The sequence below is a fragment of the Lissotriton helveticus genome, chromosome 7 (assembly GCF_964261635.1).
Source record: "Lissotriton helveticus chromosome 7, aLisHel1.1, whole genome shotgun sequence".
Classification (NCBI taxonomy): domain Eukaryota; kingdom Metazoa; phylum Chordata; class Amphibia; order Caudata; family Salamandridae; genus Lissotriton; species Lissotriton helveticus.
This window is the reverse complement of record NC_136068.1, coordinates 1,908,937,347-1,908,954,081: the sequence shown is the minus strand read 5'-3', so window position 1 is coordinate 1,908,954,081 and position 16,735 is coordinate 1,908,937,347. Positions and strand designations below refer to the sequence as shown.

The window sequence follows — 16,735 nt, the reverse complement described above, 5'->3', positions numbered from 1 at the left end:
ACTTCAGCATTTGCAAAAAATTAATACTTGGCCTAATTCCAATAATTTTAACACTGCTTGAAATTTCACTTAAGGCCTAGTCCCGGGCTATAAGAAAATGCAGCCAAGTCATAATAGAGTGCACGTATGTGTTTATTTAATTATCTGTTTAATCTACAACCATAGATGAATCTAAAAGCATGGTTACTATCATGAGTCGTGCAGCTCTACTTAGAAGCAATGGTTTCTTGAATCCAGCGAACATAGTTGCAGACCTTGGTGTAGACCCCAGGAAAGGTTGGAAGAGCACATCCAATGCCCCAGGAGACCACCCCATGGAGCTCGCCGTTGCAGACCACCGGCCCACCGGAGTCACCCTGCGAAAGAGATAGAACCATGAGCGTAAACCAAGATGACTTTCATCTAACCAACTGCTTTGAGGTGATTGGATAGAGTGCAAATGCGAAGAGTACCACTGATGTCATGGTGTGTAAACTCTTATCTGAATTGTATATTCTTTAGGAAACAGCAACAATACAAATATGAAAAGGATTCACGTGATGCACATAATCGCGAATCCTCTCTTGAGCCTGATAGAAGGACAGTGCTCTGTATTGCCCCAATTTGCCTTATTTAGAAGGCAATATTAAGCCACTTAAGGTGGATTAACGCTGCCTTGAAAATAAGGCACCCTTTTAAGCTGTACTAAGCATGAAAGGGGCAGGCAGTGGTTGTTGTGGTGGGCATTCCAAGGGTGGCGTAAATATGGGGCAGCACCAAAATTAAGACCAGGGAAACCCTGGCACAACAGGCCCCAAAGTGAGATATCGCTGTTGTGAGTTGGAAGGCAGGGCTCATTTTTGTTGATGACTATCACTGAACCAATAGTACACTATTTAGGAGAAGGGACTGTTTGGTCAGCCATAGACCATTGTGCTATTTTATGAATGGGAGAGTGGGTGTAGGCGAAGTCTAGTTTATTGGGGTTGGAATGATTATAAAAATATCATTTTAAATGGGATCGGCTCACCCTTGCAATATTAATCTGGATTCATACTGACCATAAACGTGTAGCCTGGTAGTGATCAATGACTGTATTTCACCCTTTGTTCATGATGTCATGAGGAAACCCTTAGCAGAAAACAACCCATATATGGATGGTAATCCATCTAGGATTCTATATTTTGCATTTAAAAAACTGAATTTTATTTCTACAGTCTACTATCTGAGACACACTGCGAACAAAAAACATCCGCTGTAAAAATGTTCAAACCGGTCCCTGATCACTTCTCCCCCACTCTTTTCCCATTCATATATTTTCGGTCTACCTTGTTCTCTGCTTCCCACCCTTTGTCTCTGATGTTGCCCCCTCCTCACTCTTTGCCTGTGCCTTCTGCATGAAGTGATAGAGGAACCAGCATCAGAGATGTTACTTAGAAAAAACAGAATCCAAAGACCTGATTACTGTAAATAATGATGACTAGTTTTTTGGCAGTGTTTGCCAGTAACAGCATAAGGGTTCTTATGAACAACAACATAATCCGTCTAGCCCCACCCTCAAAAGAATTAAATATTAAAAAGGTCCTATGGAAATTTTACCTCCTGTTACCATGGAACTGGACAATTTCTACAAATAGGGCTAGATGTAACAACATTTAACGATTCGGTAACTAGTAGCATACTGGCTACCGACTACTAAAATAGTGACTACTAAAATAGTCTTCAAAGACCCCGTCTTTGAGTCGGAATTGACACATAGTCCCTCTGGATGGCATTTTACACCGTCAGGATTATGCTGTCAGTTTCCAGCACGGATTCTATGCTGGGCTTTTCGACATGGAAAACCTGTCCGAAAGCAAGTTTGGGGGTCTCTGGCAGGGCCCTCTTCAGCCAGCGATCTCCAGTTGGGGGCTGAAGGGGCACCTATTGTACCCCCCTGTTCATCCGTGCATGGTGCCACGCGGTGCAGAGATGAACACCAACTTCCTTTTCTGTATGGGAGCTTGTGCTGCGGCTGCTTTCTGACTCCAGCACAATCTCCGATACGGAAAAGGGAGTTTGTGCCTGCACTGTGTGCAGACGCATCAAAATTCGATGATCGGGACGGCTATGCATTAAGAAATCACAATTTTTTTTGCGATTTCTTAATTTTCCTTAATTGCGATTCACAATTTGTGAATCGCAATAAAGGAATCCCTTTTCATTGATTCCTATGGGCCTAGAGGCCCATAGGAATGAATGTGAAGGCATTCTCATTTTGCGATTCGCAATTAAGGAATCGCAAAATGAGAATGCAATTTCAAGGGTGCAGGGGGGGGTCCATAGGACCCCCCCCTGCACCCCTGAAATGTACCTTTAAGTATTTTTTACACACACACATGCCCCAAGGGCATGTGTGTGTGTAAAATGAAACTTTCAAAAATGCACTTTTGTGCATTTTTGAAAGTTTTCGCAAATTACCATGAAGTTTAACTTCATGTTAATTTACCACTTCCAAGCAATTTAAAAAAAATCATGCATTGCATTTAAGAAATTGCAAAATTGCGATTTCTTAAATGCAATCGCAATTTAAGAAATCACAAATAAATTGCGATTTCTTAAATTGTGAAAAAAGCAAAAAAGCTTAATGCATCCCAAAGCAATGAATTGCATTCGCAAACGGCCGAATTTTGCGATTCGCACCATTTGCGAATGCAATTCAGTTTGATGCATGTGGGCATTAGTCTTTTGTACTTAAGTGTTATTATTAGCAAATACCTCACTGAACACTTACTTACTCTTCTCTAAACTCTCCCCGTTTCGTAGTAGATACTTCCCATTTTCCTGACACTCCCTCTAGTCACTCCCAGAATTTCTGCTAAACAGTAAACGTAGATCTATAGAGATCTCCCCATAAACAGACAGGAGAGTTTGAGGAGGAGATTTACACCCATTGGTTTGGAATTCACATTTTATTATAAGCAAATATTATTTCTGTAGTGAGTTTCTACAAAATGCAGCTTGTGAACCTGTCCTATAATCTTTAAATATAATTCTCACAATACTACTTTCAGTTTTTGGATACATGCATAGTTGTGTTACTCCTCAACATTTTGAACTGGTGCAACACTGAACCTGTGATTCAACATCTATATGGAGAGTTTTATACCTGTATGCCTTTGTAGATCGTGTTTACTTCGGCTATACCTGGGCTGCACCATAACCATGAGGATGTATGACATTACAACGCATGCATTTACATCGCATGCCTTTACAACGTAAGTATTACAACGCAGTCCATTACAACGCATAGTGCTTTGGGGTGCTGGATAGTGAATAGTTTAATTTACTATTCCAACTCCAGTCCCCGTGGACACTAGGGAAGGTTATTGGATAGTAAATTAACCTATTCCCTATCCTAGAGCGCCCCCCAGAGCAATGCGTTGTAATAGTTTGCGTTGTAAAAGTTGCATTGTAAAGGTAGTGCGTTGTAAAAGTTTTGTTGTAAAGGCTGTTCACCAACCATGACCTACTAGGTAAGAGCTACTAAAAGTAACTAAAGAATGAAGGTAAACATCATATAGCAAGACGTTTACAATGAGGCAAGGAATATCATCTAATCGAAAAAAAGGTGTCAGTGCTCATTTGTTTGCTTATGCACTTATATATTCCTCTGAGTGAGGTATGCACCCACTCCAGAGATATGTCTGTACCCTACATTGTATTGTATTGTAATTGCATTTATATAGCGCTTACTACCCCTGACGAGGCGTTTAAGTGCTACTCCGGAATCCATAAAGGATTAGTTTTGAATTAGTATAGTGAAATATGAAAGTAATTTGAGTGGTGGATATTAGTAAGTTATTTGGATTGAGAAGGATGTCACATGTCACTCATGCCTTACATGCATGTTCTGTGAGTGAGGAAAGCTTGCTCTAGTCTGCCTTGCTGTATCCATCCTTCAGGGAATGGAAGATGGCACACCTTCCTTCTGTGAGAGAGGGAAGCTTGCTCTAGTCTGCCTTGCTGGATCCATCCTTCAGGGAATGGAAGATGGCACACGTTCCTTCTGTGAGAGAGGGAAGCTTGCTCTAGTCTGCCTTGCTGGATCCATCCTTCAGGGAATGGAAGATGGCACATGCTCCTTCTGTGAGAGAGGGAAGCTTGCTCTAGTCTGCCTTGCTGGATCCATCCTTCAGGGAATGGAAGATGGCACACCTTCCTTCTGTGAGAGAGGGAAGCTTGCTCTAGTCTGCCTTGCTGGATCCATCCTTCAGGGAATGGAAGATGGCACACGTTCCTTCTGTGAGAGAGGGAAGCTTGCTCTAGTCTGCCTTGCTGGATCCATCCTTCAGGGAATGGAAGATGGCACATGTTCCTTCTGTGAGAGAGGGAAGCTTGCTCTAGTCTGCCTTGCTGGATCCATCCTTCAGGGAATGGAAGATGGCACACGCTCCTTCTGTGAGAGAGGGAAGCTTGCTCTAGTCTGCCTTGCTGGATCCATCCTTCAGGGAATGGAAGATGGCACATGTTCCTTCTGTGAGAGAGGGAAGCTTGCTCTAGTCTGCCTTGCTGGATCCATCCTTCAGGGAATGGAAGATGGCACATGTTCCTTCTGTGAGAGAGGGACGCTTGCTCTAGTCTGCCTTGCTGGATCCATCCTTCAGGGAATGGAAGATGGCACATGCTCCTTCTGTGAGAGAGGGAAGCTTGCTCTAGTCTGCCTTGCTGGATCCATCCTTCAGGGAATGGAAGATGGCACATGTTCCTTCTGTGAGAGAGGGAAGCTTGCTCTAGTCTGCCTTGCTGGATCCATCCTTCAGGGAATGGAAGATGGCACATGCTCCTTCTGTGAGAGAGGGAAGCTTGCTCTAGTCTGCCTTGCTGGATCCATCCTTCAGGGAATGGAAGATGGCACATGTTCCTTCTGTGAGAGAGGGAAGCTTGCTCTAGTCTGCCTTGCTGGATCCATCCTTCAGGGAATGGAAGATGGCACATGTTCCTTCTGTGAGTGAGGAAAGCTTGCTCTAGTCTGCCTTGCTGGATCCATCCTTCAGGGAATGGAAGATGGCACACGTTCCTTCTGTGAGAGAGGGAAGCTTGCTCTAGTCTGCCTTGCTGGATCCATCCTTCAGGGAATGGAAGATGGCACACGTTCCTTCTGTGAGAGAGGGAAGCTTGCTCTAGTCTGCCTTGCTGGATCCATCCTTCAGGGAATGGAAGATGGCACACGCTCCTTCTGTGAGAGAGGGAAGCTTGCTCTAGTCTGCCTTGCTGGATCCATCCTTCAGGGAATGGAAGATGGCACATGTTCCTTCTGTGAGAGAGGGACGCTTGCTCTAGTCTGCCTTGCTGGATCCATCCTTCAGGGAATGGAAGATGGCACATGCTCCTTCTGTGAGAGAGGGAAGCTTGCTCTAGTCTGCCTTGCTGGATCCATCCTTCAGGGAATGGAAGATGGCACATGTTCCTTCTGTGAGAGAGGGAAGCTTGCTCTAGTCTGCCTTGCTGGATCCATCCTTCAGGGAATGGAAGATGGCACATGTTCCTTCTGTGAGTGAGGAAAGCTTGCTCTAGTCTGCCTTGCTGGATCCATCCTTCAGGGAATGGAAGATGGCACACCTTCCTTCTGTGAGAGAGGGAAGCTTGCTCTAGTCTGTCTTGCTGGATCCATCCTTCAGGGAATGGAAGATGGCACACCTTCCTTCTGTGAGAGAGGGAAGCTTGCTCTAGTCTGCCTTGCTGGATCCATCCTTCAGGGAATGGAAGATGGCACACCTTCCTTCTGTGAGAGAGGGAAGCTTGCTCTAGTCTGCCTTGCTGGATCCATCCTTCAGGGAATGGAAGATGGCACACCTTCCTTCTGTGAGAGAGGGAAGCTTGCTCTAGTCTGCCTTGCTGGATCCATCCTTCAGGGAATGGAAGATGGCACACCTTCCTTCTGTGAGAGAGGGAAGCTTGCTCTAGTCTGCCTTGCTGGATCCATCCTTCAGGGAATGGAAGATGGCACACGTTCCTTCTGTGAGAGAGGGAAGCTTGCTCTAGTCTGCCTTGCTGGATCCATCCTTCAGGGAATGGAAGATGGCACACCTTCCTTCTGTGAGAGAGGGAAGCTTGCTCTAGTCTGCCTTGCTGGATCCATCCTTCAGGGAATGGAAGATGGCACACCTTCCTTCTGTGAGAGAGGGAAGCTTGCTCTAGTCTGCCTTGCTGGATCCATCCTTCAGGGAATGGAAGATGGCACACGTTCCTTCTGTGAGAGAGGGAAGCTTGCTCTAGTCTGCCTTGCTGGATCCATCCTTCAGGGAATGGAAGATGGCACACGTTCCTTCTGTGAGAGAGGGAAGCTTGCTCTAGTCTGCCTTGCTGGATCCATCCTTCAGGGAATGGAAGATGGCACACCTTCCTTCTGTGAGAGAGGGAAGCTTGCTCTAGTCTGCCTTGCTGGATCCATCCTTCAGGGAATGGAAGATGGCACACCTTCCTTCTGTGAGAGAGGGAAGCTTGCTCTAGTCTGCCTTGCTGGATCCATCCTTCAGGGAATGGAAGATGGCACACCTTCCTTCTGTGAGAGAGGGAAGCTTGCTCTAGTCTGCCTTGCTGGATCCATCCTTCAGGGAATGGAAGATGGCACACGTTCCATCTGTGAGAGAGGGAAGCTTGCTCTAGTCTGCCTTGCTGGATCCATCCTTCAGGGAATGGAAGATGGCACACGTTCCTTCTGTGAGAGAGGGAAGCTTGCTCTAGTCTGCCTTGCTGGATCCATCCTTCAGGGAATGGAAGATGGCACACGTTCCTTCTGTGAGAGAGGGAAGCTTGCTCTAGTCTGCCTTGCTGGATCCATCCTTCAGGGAATGGAAGATGGCACACGCTCCTTCTGTGAGAGAGGGAAGCTTGCTCTAGTCTGCCTTGCTGGATCCATCCTTCAGGGAATGGAAGATGGCACATGCTCCTTCTGTGAGAGAGGGAAGCTTGCTCTAGTCTGCCTTGCTGGATCCATCCTTCAGGGAATGGAAGATGGCACATGCTCCTTCTGTGAGAGAGGGAAGCTTGCTCTAGTCTGCCTTGCTGGATCCATCCTTCAGGGAATGGAAGATGGCACATGTTCCTTCTGTGAGAGAGGGAAGCTTGCTCTAGTCTGCCTTGCTGGATCCATCCTTCAGGGAATGGAAGATGGCACATGTTCCTTCTGTGAGTGAGGAAAGCTTGCTCTAGTCTGCCTTGCTGGATCCATCCTTCAGGGAATGGAAGATGGCACATGCTCCTTCTGTGAGAGAGGGAAGCTTGCTCCAGTCTGCCTTGCTGGATCCATCCTTCAGGGAATGGAAGATGGCACATGCTCCTTCTGTGAGAGAGGGAAGCTTGCTCCAGTCTGCCTTGCTGGATCCATCCTTCAGGGAATGGAAGATGGCACATGTTCCTTCTGTGAGTGAGGAAAGCTTGCTCCAGTCTGCCTTGCTGGATCCATCCTTCAGGGAATGAAAGATGGCACATGCTCCTTCTGTGAGAGAGGGAAGCTTGCTCTAGTCTGCCTTGCTGGATCCATCCTTCAGGGAATGGAAGATGGCACATGTTCCTTCTGTGAGAGAGGGAAGCTTGCTCTAGTCTGCCTTGCTGGATCCATCCTTCAGGGAATGGAAGATGGCACATGTTCCTTCTGTGAGTGAGGAAAGCTTGCTCTAGTCTGCCTTGCTGGATCCATCCTTCAGGGAATGGAAGATGGCACATGCTCCTTCTGTGAGAGAGGGAAGCTTGCTCCAGTCTGCCTTGCTGGATCCATCCTTCAGGGAATGGAAGATGGCACATGCTCCTTCTGTGAGAGAGGGAAGCTTGCTCCAGTCTGCCTTGCTGGATCCATCCTTCAGGGAATGGAAGATGGCACACGTTCCTTCTGTGAGAGAGGGAAGCTTGCTCCAGTCTGCCTTGCTGGATCCATCCTTCAGGGAATGGAAGATGGCACATGTTCCTTCTGTGAGAGAGGGAAGCTTGCTCTAGTCTGCCTTGCTGGATCCATCCTTCAGGGAATGGAAGATGGCACACGTTCCTTCTGTGAGAGAGGGAAGCTTGCTCTAGTCTGCCTTGCTGGATCCATCCTTCAGGGAATGGAAGATGGCACACGTTCCTTCTGTGAGTGAGGAAAGCTTGCTCTAGTCTGCCTTGCTGGATCCATCCTTCAGGGAATGGAAGATGGCACACGCTCCTTCTGTGAGAGAGGGAAGCTTGCTCTAGTCTGCCTTGCTGGATCCATCCTTCAGGGAATGGAAGATGGCACATGTTCCTTCTGTGAGTGAGGAAAGCTTGCTCTAGTCTGCCTTGCTGGATCCATCCTTCAGGGAATGGAAGATGGCACATGCTCCTTCTGTGAGAGAGGGAAGCTTGCTCCAGTCTGCCTTGCTGGATCCATCCTTCAGGGAATGGAAGATGGCACATGCTCCTTCTGTGAGAGAGGGAAGCTTGCTCCAGGCTGCCTTGCTGGATCCATCCTTCAGGGAATGGAAGATGGCACACGTTCCTTCTGTGAGAGAGGGAAGCTTGCTCTAGGCTGCCTTGCTGGATCCATCCTTCAGGGAATGGAAGATGGCACACCTTCCTTCTGTGAGAGAGGGAAGCTTGCTTTGCTGCTGCCATGCTGTACCTGTTCTGTGAAGAAGCAACGCTTGCACTGCCCCAGCTCGGTTTACACATGCCCTGTGATGGGGAAAGTTTGTTCAGGGGCTGCTGTCCCAGCATTCTTATGTGAAACTCTCATGCCCTTGATTAGCCCATCATTGTTTACACAGCTTCAAACACCAAAACCTTTCCTTTGACCAAGAGTGTGAGGGGAAAAAGCAAATTTCAACTGTTACGCCAGACAGTAAATATTAAAGGTTTTAAATGTTATCCTAATAGGTTAATCTTTTTGAAATTTGGTGGCAGTGGTGTTGCTATTATTTTCAAAACTTGTTTTAGAAAATCAAAATCTCAATATTTAGCCATAGAAGTGAGATACCACTAAGTCCTCCATATCTACCAGGCCTATATGCTGCCCCACTGTCTCCACTGCAGCTTCCTTGCCTACATTTCTCAACCTTCTCTTATTGTTGCTCTGTAGTAATAGCCAATGTTAAATACCTGGTGATTTCAGTCTTCACTGTTATAACAAAGATGAATTAAATGCTGGTGCATCTTTTAACACGTAAATTGTGGTGTCAACCAGTTGATTAACGCTCCCTCCCTCTACTGGTCAAGCGTTGGATGTGTTATGGGCACCCCGCAACATGGTTGACTCCCTATGACCACGATGGAACATTATTTAATCTCCAGTTTTAAAAGAATATATAGTACTGTGTAGTTCAACTCTGACAAAATGTGAGTTTAAATCAACTAAACAAATCTTTTGATTCTAATCCAACTTTTTATGGTCTGGTTTAACAGCGCTGCTGTACCCACACAATAATGTGAGAATAATAGGAAGAGGTGCATTGACCTAGCCCACATGTGGGGAGCCAGCACTTTATGTTTTGATTGGACAGAAGTTGTGTACTTCCACAAACAAGTGTTTGCTCTCCAAGCATCTGTGATCATTTTATGTATCCAGCTGCATGACCTTGAACTTTCAATAGCACTCACACGACACTGCAATGCACTTGTAGTGTCATAGGTAACTAGTTACTTTACATCTTTTTTTCTCTGACTGCACCACAGGTGCGAGAAGGGCAAACATTAACCTACACAGACTATTAGGTCTTGCTTAACAGTGCAACTGTCACCTGACCTTATGCAATGAACAAAAAAGAGATTTTCGAGTCTACTGAGAGAGGGGTTAGGCTCCATTCACATGTTGCCCCCCCTCATTACAGGATTTAATTGTGCCACATTGTGAGATTCCACTAAAATGACTGCATGTATTGCACTTTTTGGCTGTGGGAAAGCTTTTACTTGATGCAGCAGGATTGAGTTGGTTATTGTGGGAAGTCAATGATTTTGGCTATAGGCCTGGTCTGTTTATTATGAAATGTTAAGATAAAGTCACTATGCCTGAGGTATTTATTGTGAAATGAATATGTTGAACCCTGGGAAAGTTTATGCTCAGTACAGTAGATCTGAGTTGTCAATGATAACAGCTATAGACTAGTTTGGTGTGCAAGGTAATCTTATGCCCATTGACATAGGTCTGCCCTGTTTATTATGAAAAGTTATTAAAAAAAAAAAAACCTGGTGTATTTATTGTGAAAACCATAGGGTAACGCCACAGAATAGTATGCCGGGAAAAGCTATGTCTGATGCCATAGGCTTCATTATGTAAGGGGTTTGCCCAAATCAGCCTCCACTTTCTGGGCTATAAACAGGTTTAAAAGACAATACTTTACTTTTAATACTTTATTCTGTTTTTGTGATACAAAAAAACCATAAAAGTTCATAAAATATACAATTCACAATTCACAATCCAGATTATATTAAAAACACTTCAAGAGACCAAAATACAGTATGGTAGGGTCCCAGTCATAAAAATTATTTTTCACTCCAAGGTTGAGACAGGATCATAGCGGTTCATGGTTAGTCATTGTTACATGTGCAGATGTTTTCCCAAAAAGTCATGGTGTATTTTATAAATCCTGCCACATAGGGTATGATTTCGGAAGAGGAGGAAAACACGGGATGTTTGGATAGAAGTCATATAAATCCCAAATGGATATTGAGCCGTCTCTTATTTCAGGCGGCCAAGTTTTCAAGTACGGGACAATATTTCTGTCTCTAAATCGCACAAGTACTAAGTCCCCAGGAACATCTTTGGGAAGGGAGCCCAACCAATCCACCCTTCTGACACTCCTTATTGCTCCGTATAGATAACAAGGCAGTGGCCTATTTTTTGACAGCCGGAATTTGGTTTTATTGACTAAATCGTGTTGTCTCTCAGTTTTTCCAGGTGGGAGAGGAGGTACACCCGCAAGAATGCACACGTATGGGGCCGCTTCCGGCGGTAAATGAATAGAATTAGCTTTGTTGTGACCTACTCTAGGTGCGGTCAGCCGGGGAAGGGGAACTTTAACAGGGTATTTAGATATTTTTTGCCCTGATACACTAGGGCCAGCAGGTTGTGTTTGACACCTTTTATCCTGCATGAAAGGTTTAGAGCCTAGGTGAGTAGGAGATGGCTTAGGGCGGTTGGGTGTGTCACTACATTTGTCAACCAGCTAGTTTGACTTGAAGGCTTTCTCTATACCAGAGAGCCTATCCCCTATCATGTTAATTTTTTCTAACAACGGAGCTAACATGGAGCTAACCAGTTGTTCGATAAGGGGTAGTATGTGCAAGTGGGGAAGAGGTGTTATGGCCTCTGGATTCTCAACAGTCGGTGGAATCATAGAGGAATTAACAGTAGATGGACTTAGATACATATTGTGGGTTTTGGGGTCGTTTCCTCCTTGATTGACACCGTTATATTTCCTTTGCACAGATGAGACCTGAGGGGGTTCAATACTTTGATTTTTCGGACTGCAGGTTTTATCAGACAGTATGGAGGGATCTAGGCGTATAGCCTTGTCTGATAGTATACTAACGCTTTTGGGTGGAGGGGGAGTTACCAATGTGGCATAATTAGTTTTACATAGGAGATTTAACTCGTCTAACAAGAGAACATTTGCCCATTACCTGCTACGCTAGCTAAAGGTCCCCCTTGGAGGTCATGGTGATATGGGGCGGCGATATATGAAAAAGCCCACAAGTATGGAGACAAATCGATTAGAGGGGGTCTTAACCTTTGTAGACTTTCAGTGTGGCAGCCAAGGGAGGTGGCCCGTCCCGTCCTTATCCGGCCTTTGAGGGCCGTAGAGGGCCCGCTCTTAGCCCGGTCTTCGCCCGGCTAGTCCTGCGTCTCAACTTTTGTAGTGCCTCCGGGCGCGATCCGTTCAGGAACCGGAAGTCCCCGCGATGCTCTCTGGGAGCTGTAGTCTCTGGCCGCAAGATGGTGGGGGAAAACGGCGTGGAGACTACAGCGTCTGGGACCCAGGAGCTACCCCCGCAGGACAGCGTCTCTCAGGGCAGCAGCAGGTAGGGATTCCGCTTCAACAATGCCCCCCCACTCCACCGAGGGAGCGTCTCAACTTTTGTAGCGCCTCCGGGCACCATCCGTTCAGGAACCGGAAGTCCCCGCAAAGCTCTCAGGGAGCTGTAGTCTCTGGCCGCAAGATGGTGGGGGGAAACGGCATGGAGACTACAGCGTCTGGGACCCAGGAGCTACCGCCGCAGGACAGCGTCTCTCAGGGCAGCAGCAGGTAGGGATTCCGCTCCAACAATGCCCCCCCGCTCCACGAGGGAGCGTCTCAACTTTTGTAGCGCCTCCGGGCGCGATCCGTTCAGGAACCGGAAGTCCCCGCAAAGCTCTATGGGAGCTGTAGTCTCTTGGCGCAAGATGGTGGGGGAAAACCGCGTGGAGACTACAGCGTCTGGGACCCAGGAGCTACCCCAGCAGGACAGCGTCTCTCAGGGCAGCAGCAGGTAGGGATTCCGCTCCAACAATGCCCCCCCGCTCCACCGAGGGAGCGTCTCAACTTTTGTAGCGCCTCCGGGCGCGATCTGTTCAGGAACCGGAAGTCCCAGCAAAGCTCTCTGGGAGCTGTAGTCTCTGTCCGCAAGATGGTGGGGGAAAACGGCGTGGAGACTACAGCGTCTGGGACCCAAGAGCTACCCCCGCAGGACAGCGTCTCTCAGGGCAGCAGCAGGTAGGGATTCCGCTCCAACAATGCCCCCCCGCTCCACCGAGGGAGCGTCTCAACTTTTGTAGCGCCTCCGGGCGCGATCCGTTTAGGAACCGGAAGTCCCCGCAAAGCTCTCTGGGAGCTGTAGTCTCTGGCCGTAAGATTGTGGGGGAAAACGGCGTGGAGACCACAGCGTCTGGGACCCAGGAGCTACCCCCGCAGGACAGCGTCTCTCAGGGCAGCAGCAGGTAGGGATTCCGCTCCAACAATGCCCCTCTGCTCCACCGAGGGAGCGTCTCAACTTTTGTAGCGCCTCTGGGCGCGATCCGTTCAGGAACCGGAAGTCCCCGCAAAGCTCTCTGGGAGCTGTAGTCTCTGGCCGCAAGATGGTGGGGGAAAACGGCGTGGAGACTACAGCGTCTGGGACCCAGGAGCTACCCCCGCAGGGCAGCGTCTCTCAGGGCAGCAGCAGGTAGGGATTCCGCTCCAACAATGCCCCCCCGCTCCACCGAGGGAGCGTCTCAACTTTTGTAGCGCCTCCGGGCGCGATCCGTTCAGGAACCGGAAGTCCCCGCAAAGCTCTCTGGGAGCTGCAGTCTCTGGCCGCAAGATGGTGGGGGAAAACGGCGTGGAGACTACAGCGTCTGGGACCCAGGAGCTACCCCTGCAGGACAGCGTCTCTCAGGGCAGCAGCAGGTAGGGATTCCGCTCCAACAATGCCCCCCCGCTCCACCGAGGTAGCGTCTCAACTTTTGTAGCGCCTCCGGGCGCGATCCGTTCAGGAACCGGAAGTCCCCGCAAAGGTCTCTGGGAGCTGCAGTCTCTGGCCGCAAGATGGTGGGGGAAAACGGCGTGGAGACTACAGCGTCTGGGACCCAGGAGCTACCCCCGCAGGACAGCGTCTCTCAAGGCAGCAGCAGGTAGGGATTCCGCTCCAACAATGCCCCCCCGCTCCACCGAGGGAGCGTCTCAACTTTTGTAGCGCCTCCGGGCGCGATCCGTTCAGGAACCGGAAGTCCCCGCAAAGCTCTCTGGGAGCTGTAGTCTCTGGCCGCAAGATGGTGGGGGAAAACGGCATGGAGACTACAGCGTCTGGGACCCAGGAGCTACCCCCGCAGGACAGCATCTCACAGGGCAGCAGCAGGTAGGGATTCCGCTCCAACAATGCCCCCCCGCTCCACCGAGGGAGCGTCTCAACTTTTGTAGCGCCTCCGGGCGCGATCCATTCAGGAACCGGAAGTCCCCGCAAATCTCTCTGGGAGCTGTAGTCTCTGGCCGCAAGAGGGTGGGGGAAAACGGCGTGGAGACTACAGCGTCTGGGACCCAGGAGCTACCCCCGCAGGACAGCGTCTCTCAAGGCAGCAGCAGGTAGGGATTCCGCTCCAACAATGCCCCCCCGCTCCACCGAGGGAGCGTCTCAACTTTTGTAGCGCCTCCGGGCGCGATCCGTTCAGGAACCGGAAGTCCCCGCAAAGCTCTCTGGGAGCTGTAGTCTCTGGCCGCAAGATGGTGGGGGAAAACGGCATGGAGACTACAGCGTCTGGGACCCAGGAGCTACCCCCGCAGGACAGCATCTCACAGGGCAGCAGCAGGTAGGGATTCCGCTCCAACAATGCCCCCCCGCTCCACCGAGGGAGCGTCTCAACTTTTGTAGCGCCTCCGGGCGCGATCCATTCAGGAACCGGAAGTCCCCGCAAATCTCTCTGGGAGCTGTAGTCTCTGGCCGCAAGAGGGTGGGGGAAAACGGCGTGGAGACTACAGCGTCTGGGACCCAGGAGCTACCCCCGCAAGACAGCGTCTCTCAGGGCAGCGGCAGGTAGGGATTCCTCTCCAACAATGCCCCCCCGCTCCACCGAGGGAGCGTCTCAACTTTTGTAGCGCCTCCGGGCGCGATCCGTTCAGGAACCGGAAGTCCCCGCAAAGCTCTCTGGGAGCTTCAGTCTCTGGCCGCAAGATGGTGGGGGAAAACGGCGTGGAGACTACAGCGTCTGTGACCCAGGAGCTACCCCCGCAGGACAGCGTCTCTCAGGGCAGCAGCAGGTAGGGATTCCGCTCCAACAATGCCCCCCCAGACTATATGATATGGAGGAACAGATATCCAAAATATTTACATAAGAGTACATTTAATTACTCTTATGCATAGCGACCCATTTGCGCATGCTAAAATTGGTATGGCCATGTACTAACACAATTTTGCGAGTTGCAAATGAATTGCCACTCGCAAAAAAGTGTTAAGAGACTCGCTATTTGGAAGGAGCGTTCCCTTCCAAATAGCGACTCTAAACCATGTACTAATATTTTGTGACCGCAATTGTGGTTGCAAAACACTCGCAACTACTACCTTCCCCTTTGCAAATGCATGCAAAATGATTTTTTAAGGGCCTGCAGAGGACTTGTGTAGCTTGATATATCACATTTCAAGGATTGTAGCAGTTCTGCACCACACAACATGGTGAAAAAGTAACACAACCATTGATAAATATAGCCCTAAGAGTCACATATTCTCTACTTGAGTCGTCTTCCATGTAACACATGACCTCCAACACATAACAAGTTTTTGTTAATTTCTTGAGAACAGGATTCAAACTTCTTTTTGGGAAAGTGCTATAAGAAAGTGCATTGAATAAAATACCAACCTGACATGAATCTTTCCCTCCTTCCAGGTATCCCACACAGATCATATTTTCTGTGATATCACCAGGATAACAGATTTGGCACACCTCATGAGTTAGGATTGGAGCCATAACACACTGGAGCTCATCTGGGTAGTTGACTGCGGGAGAGAATTATAAAACAATGTATTGAACCATATTAATTATTCTTTTTAATGTAACTTTTTGTTGAACAAGCCCGCACAGAGAAATTGTTTTGGTACTTTACATTTTAGCAAAACGGCTACATAGCACAATAAACCAGATTTAAAGTTTGACATTGTAATGGGCTAGGACTGAACTTTCTGAGTGTGTTCATAATTAGAAGCAGTTATTAAAGGTTTGCCTTTCATCATTAGCAGAACGGTGGATTAAACCCTTACATCTAATGAAGTGAGTTATAGGAACTACTTTTAGGAGTCCTTTTCATTCAATCACGATCCTGCGGAGATTGGAAGGATAGTGTAGCGTATTTAACTGCATTGTCTTACAGTTTTGTGTTGCAAGAGTATCAGGGCGGGGGAGTAGGCCACGTGGGGCCGTAGGTAGCAATGATTGGATCACTCACGCCTTGTTGCTGATATGGGAGGAGACCTCAAGTGGTCTTGATAGCTATTATGTATACCCAACGGCCATGCCTGGCTGTTGGGTTGCATGCCTCATCACAGAGTCTGAAGTTTTGTGTGTGTGGGCCAGCGGGCTCACTACATCTGAGGTTCCGTGAAAATCGTTACGACGTTTTGGGCATCGCCGAATATGGACGAGTGTGGTATCTATGAACCGTAAATGACGAGTTTAGTAAGTGTACGCGGTATCGCCATGCTACTCAGAAGAGTTCATCTCATTTACAGGTTTTTCCAATGAACCCTCGGGTTCCATTTTAGATACGGCATCCATTTTGTTTCTTGCCCTCACGTAGTCAGCGAACAGGCAACTGTCCGCATCGTGACCTTTTGTTCCCAAGCTTCACGGAAGAAGCATATGCCTTTTCATGCGTCTTTTATGAGTAGGGGGAGGATACTGCTAAAGCAGTTGCCTCCGCTCGAAGGTGATTCTGCCGTGCCGGTCTATTGTTTCAGCCTCGCACGTGCTGGGATCAAGCCCTTTTAAGCTACGATTACGCATCCAATATTATCCTCACAATCTCTCCTCCCTGTTGTCTGACTTCCCTGCAGCTGTTCTTGTCTCTTTCTTTTGCTTATTTACAACTCAAGTGGAATGTACCTAATGGTGGGAAGATGTGCTTTTACAGTTGGAACTGGTGATGTTAATGTAATTATGTTCCGGGGTTCTGAATACATGAAAGCGATCCTTTTGAATTTTACTGTGGGAACTGAGCTGTAACCTTTTGCTTACATATTGTGCAATGACAAGATCTTGTATAAAAGAGAGCGACCCACAAATGCAATTTGAAGCAGACTCTTGGAACCTACACTCTGTTGTACTTCC

General features: G+C 48.1%; 1 protein-coding gene across 1 annotated transcript in view; it reads right to left on the bottom strand.

The window, feature by feature from the left end:
* Positions 1 to 114: 114 nt before the first annotated feature.
* Positions 115 to 16,735, bottom strand: part of LOC144769918 (trypsin-like) — a 58,788-nt gene continuing 42,167 nt past the window's right edge. The window contains exons 4-5 of the mRNA XM_078654113.1: positions 15,272 to 15,408; positions 115 to 356 (exon numbers count right to left, since the gene is read on the bottom strand). Of these exons, the coding sequence (XP_078510239.1) occupies positions 207 to 356; positions 15,272 to 15,408 (287 nt within the window). The 3' untranslated portion in view covers positions 115 to 206. The remainder of the gene's footprint in view (positions 357 to 15,271; positions 15,409 to 16,735) is intronic.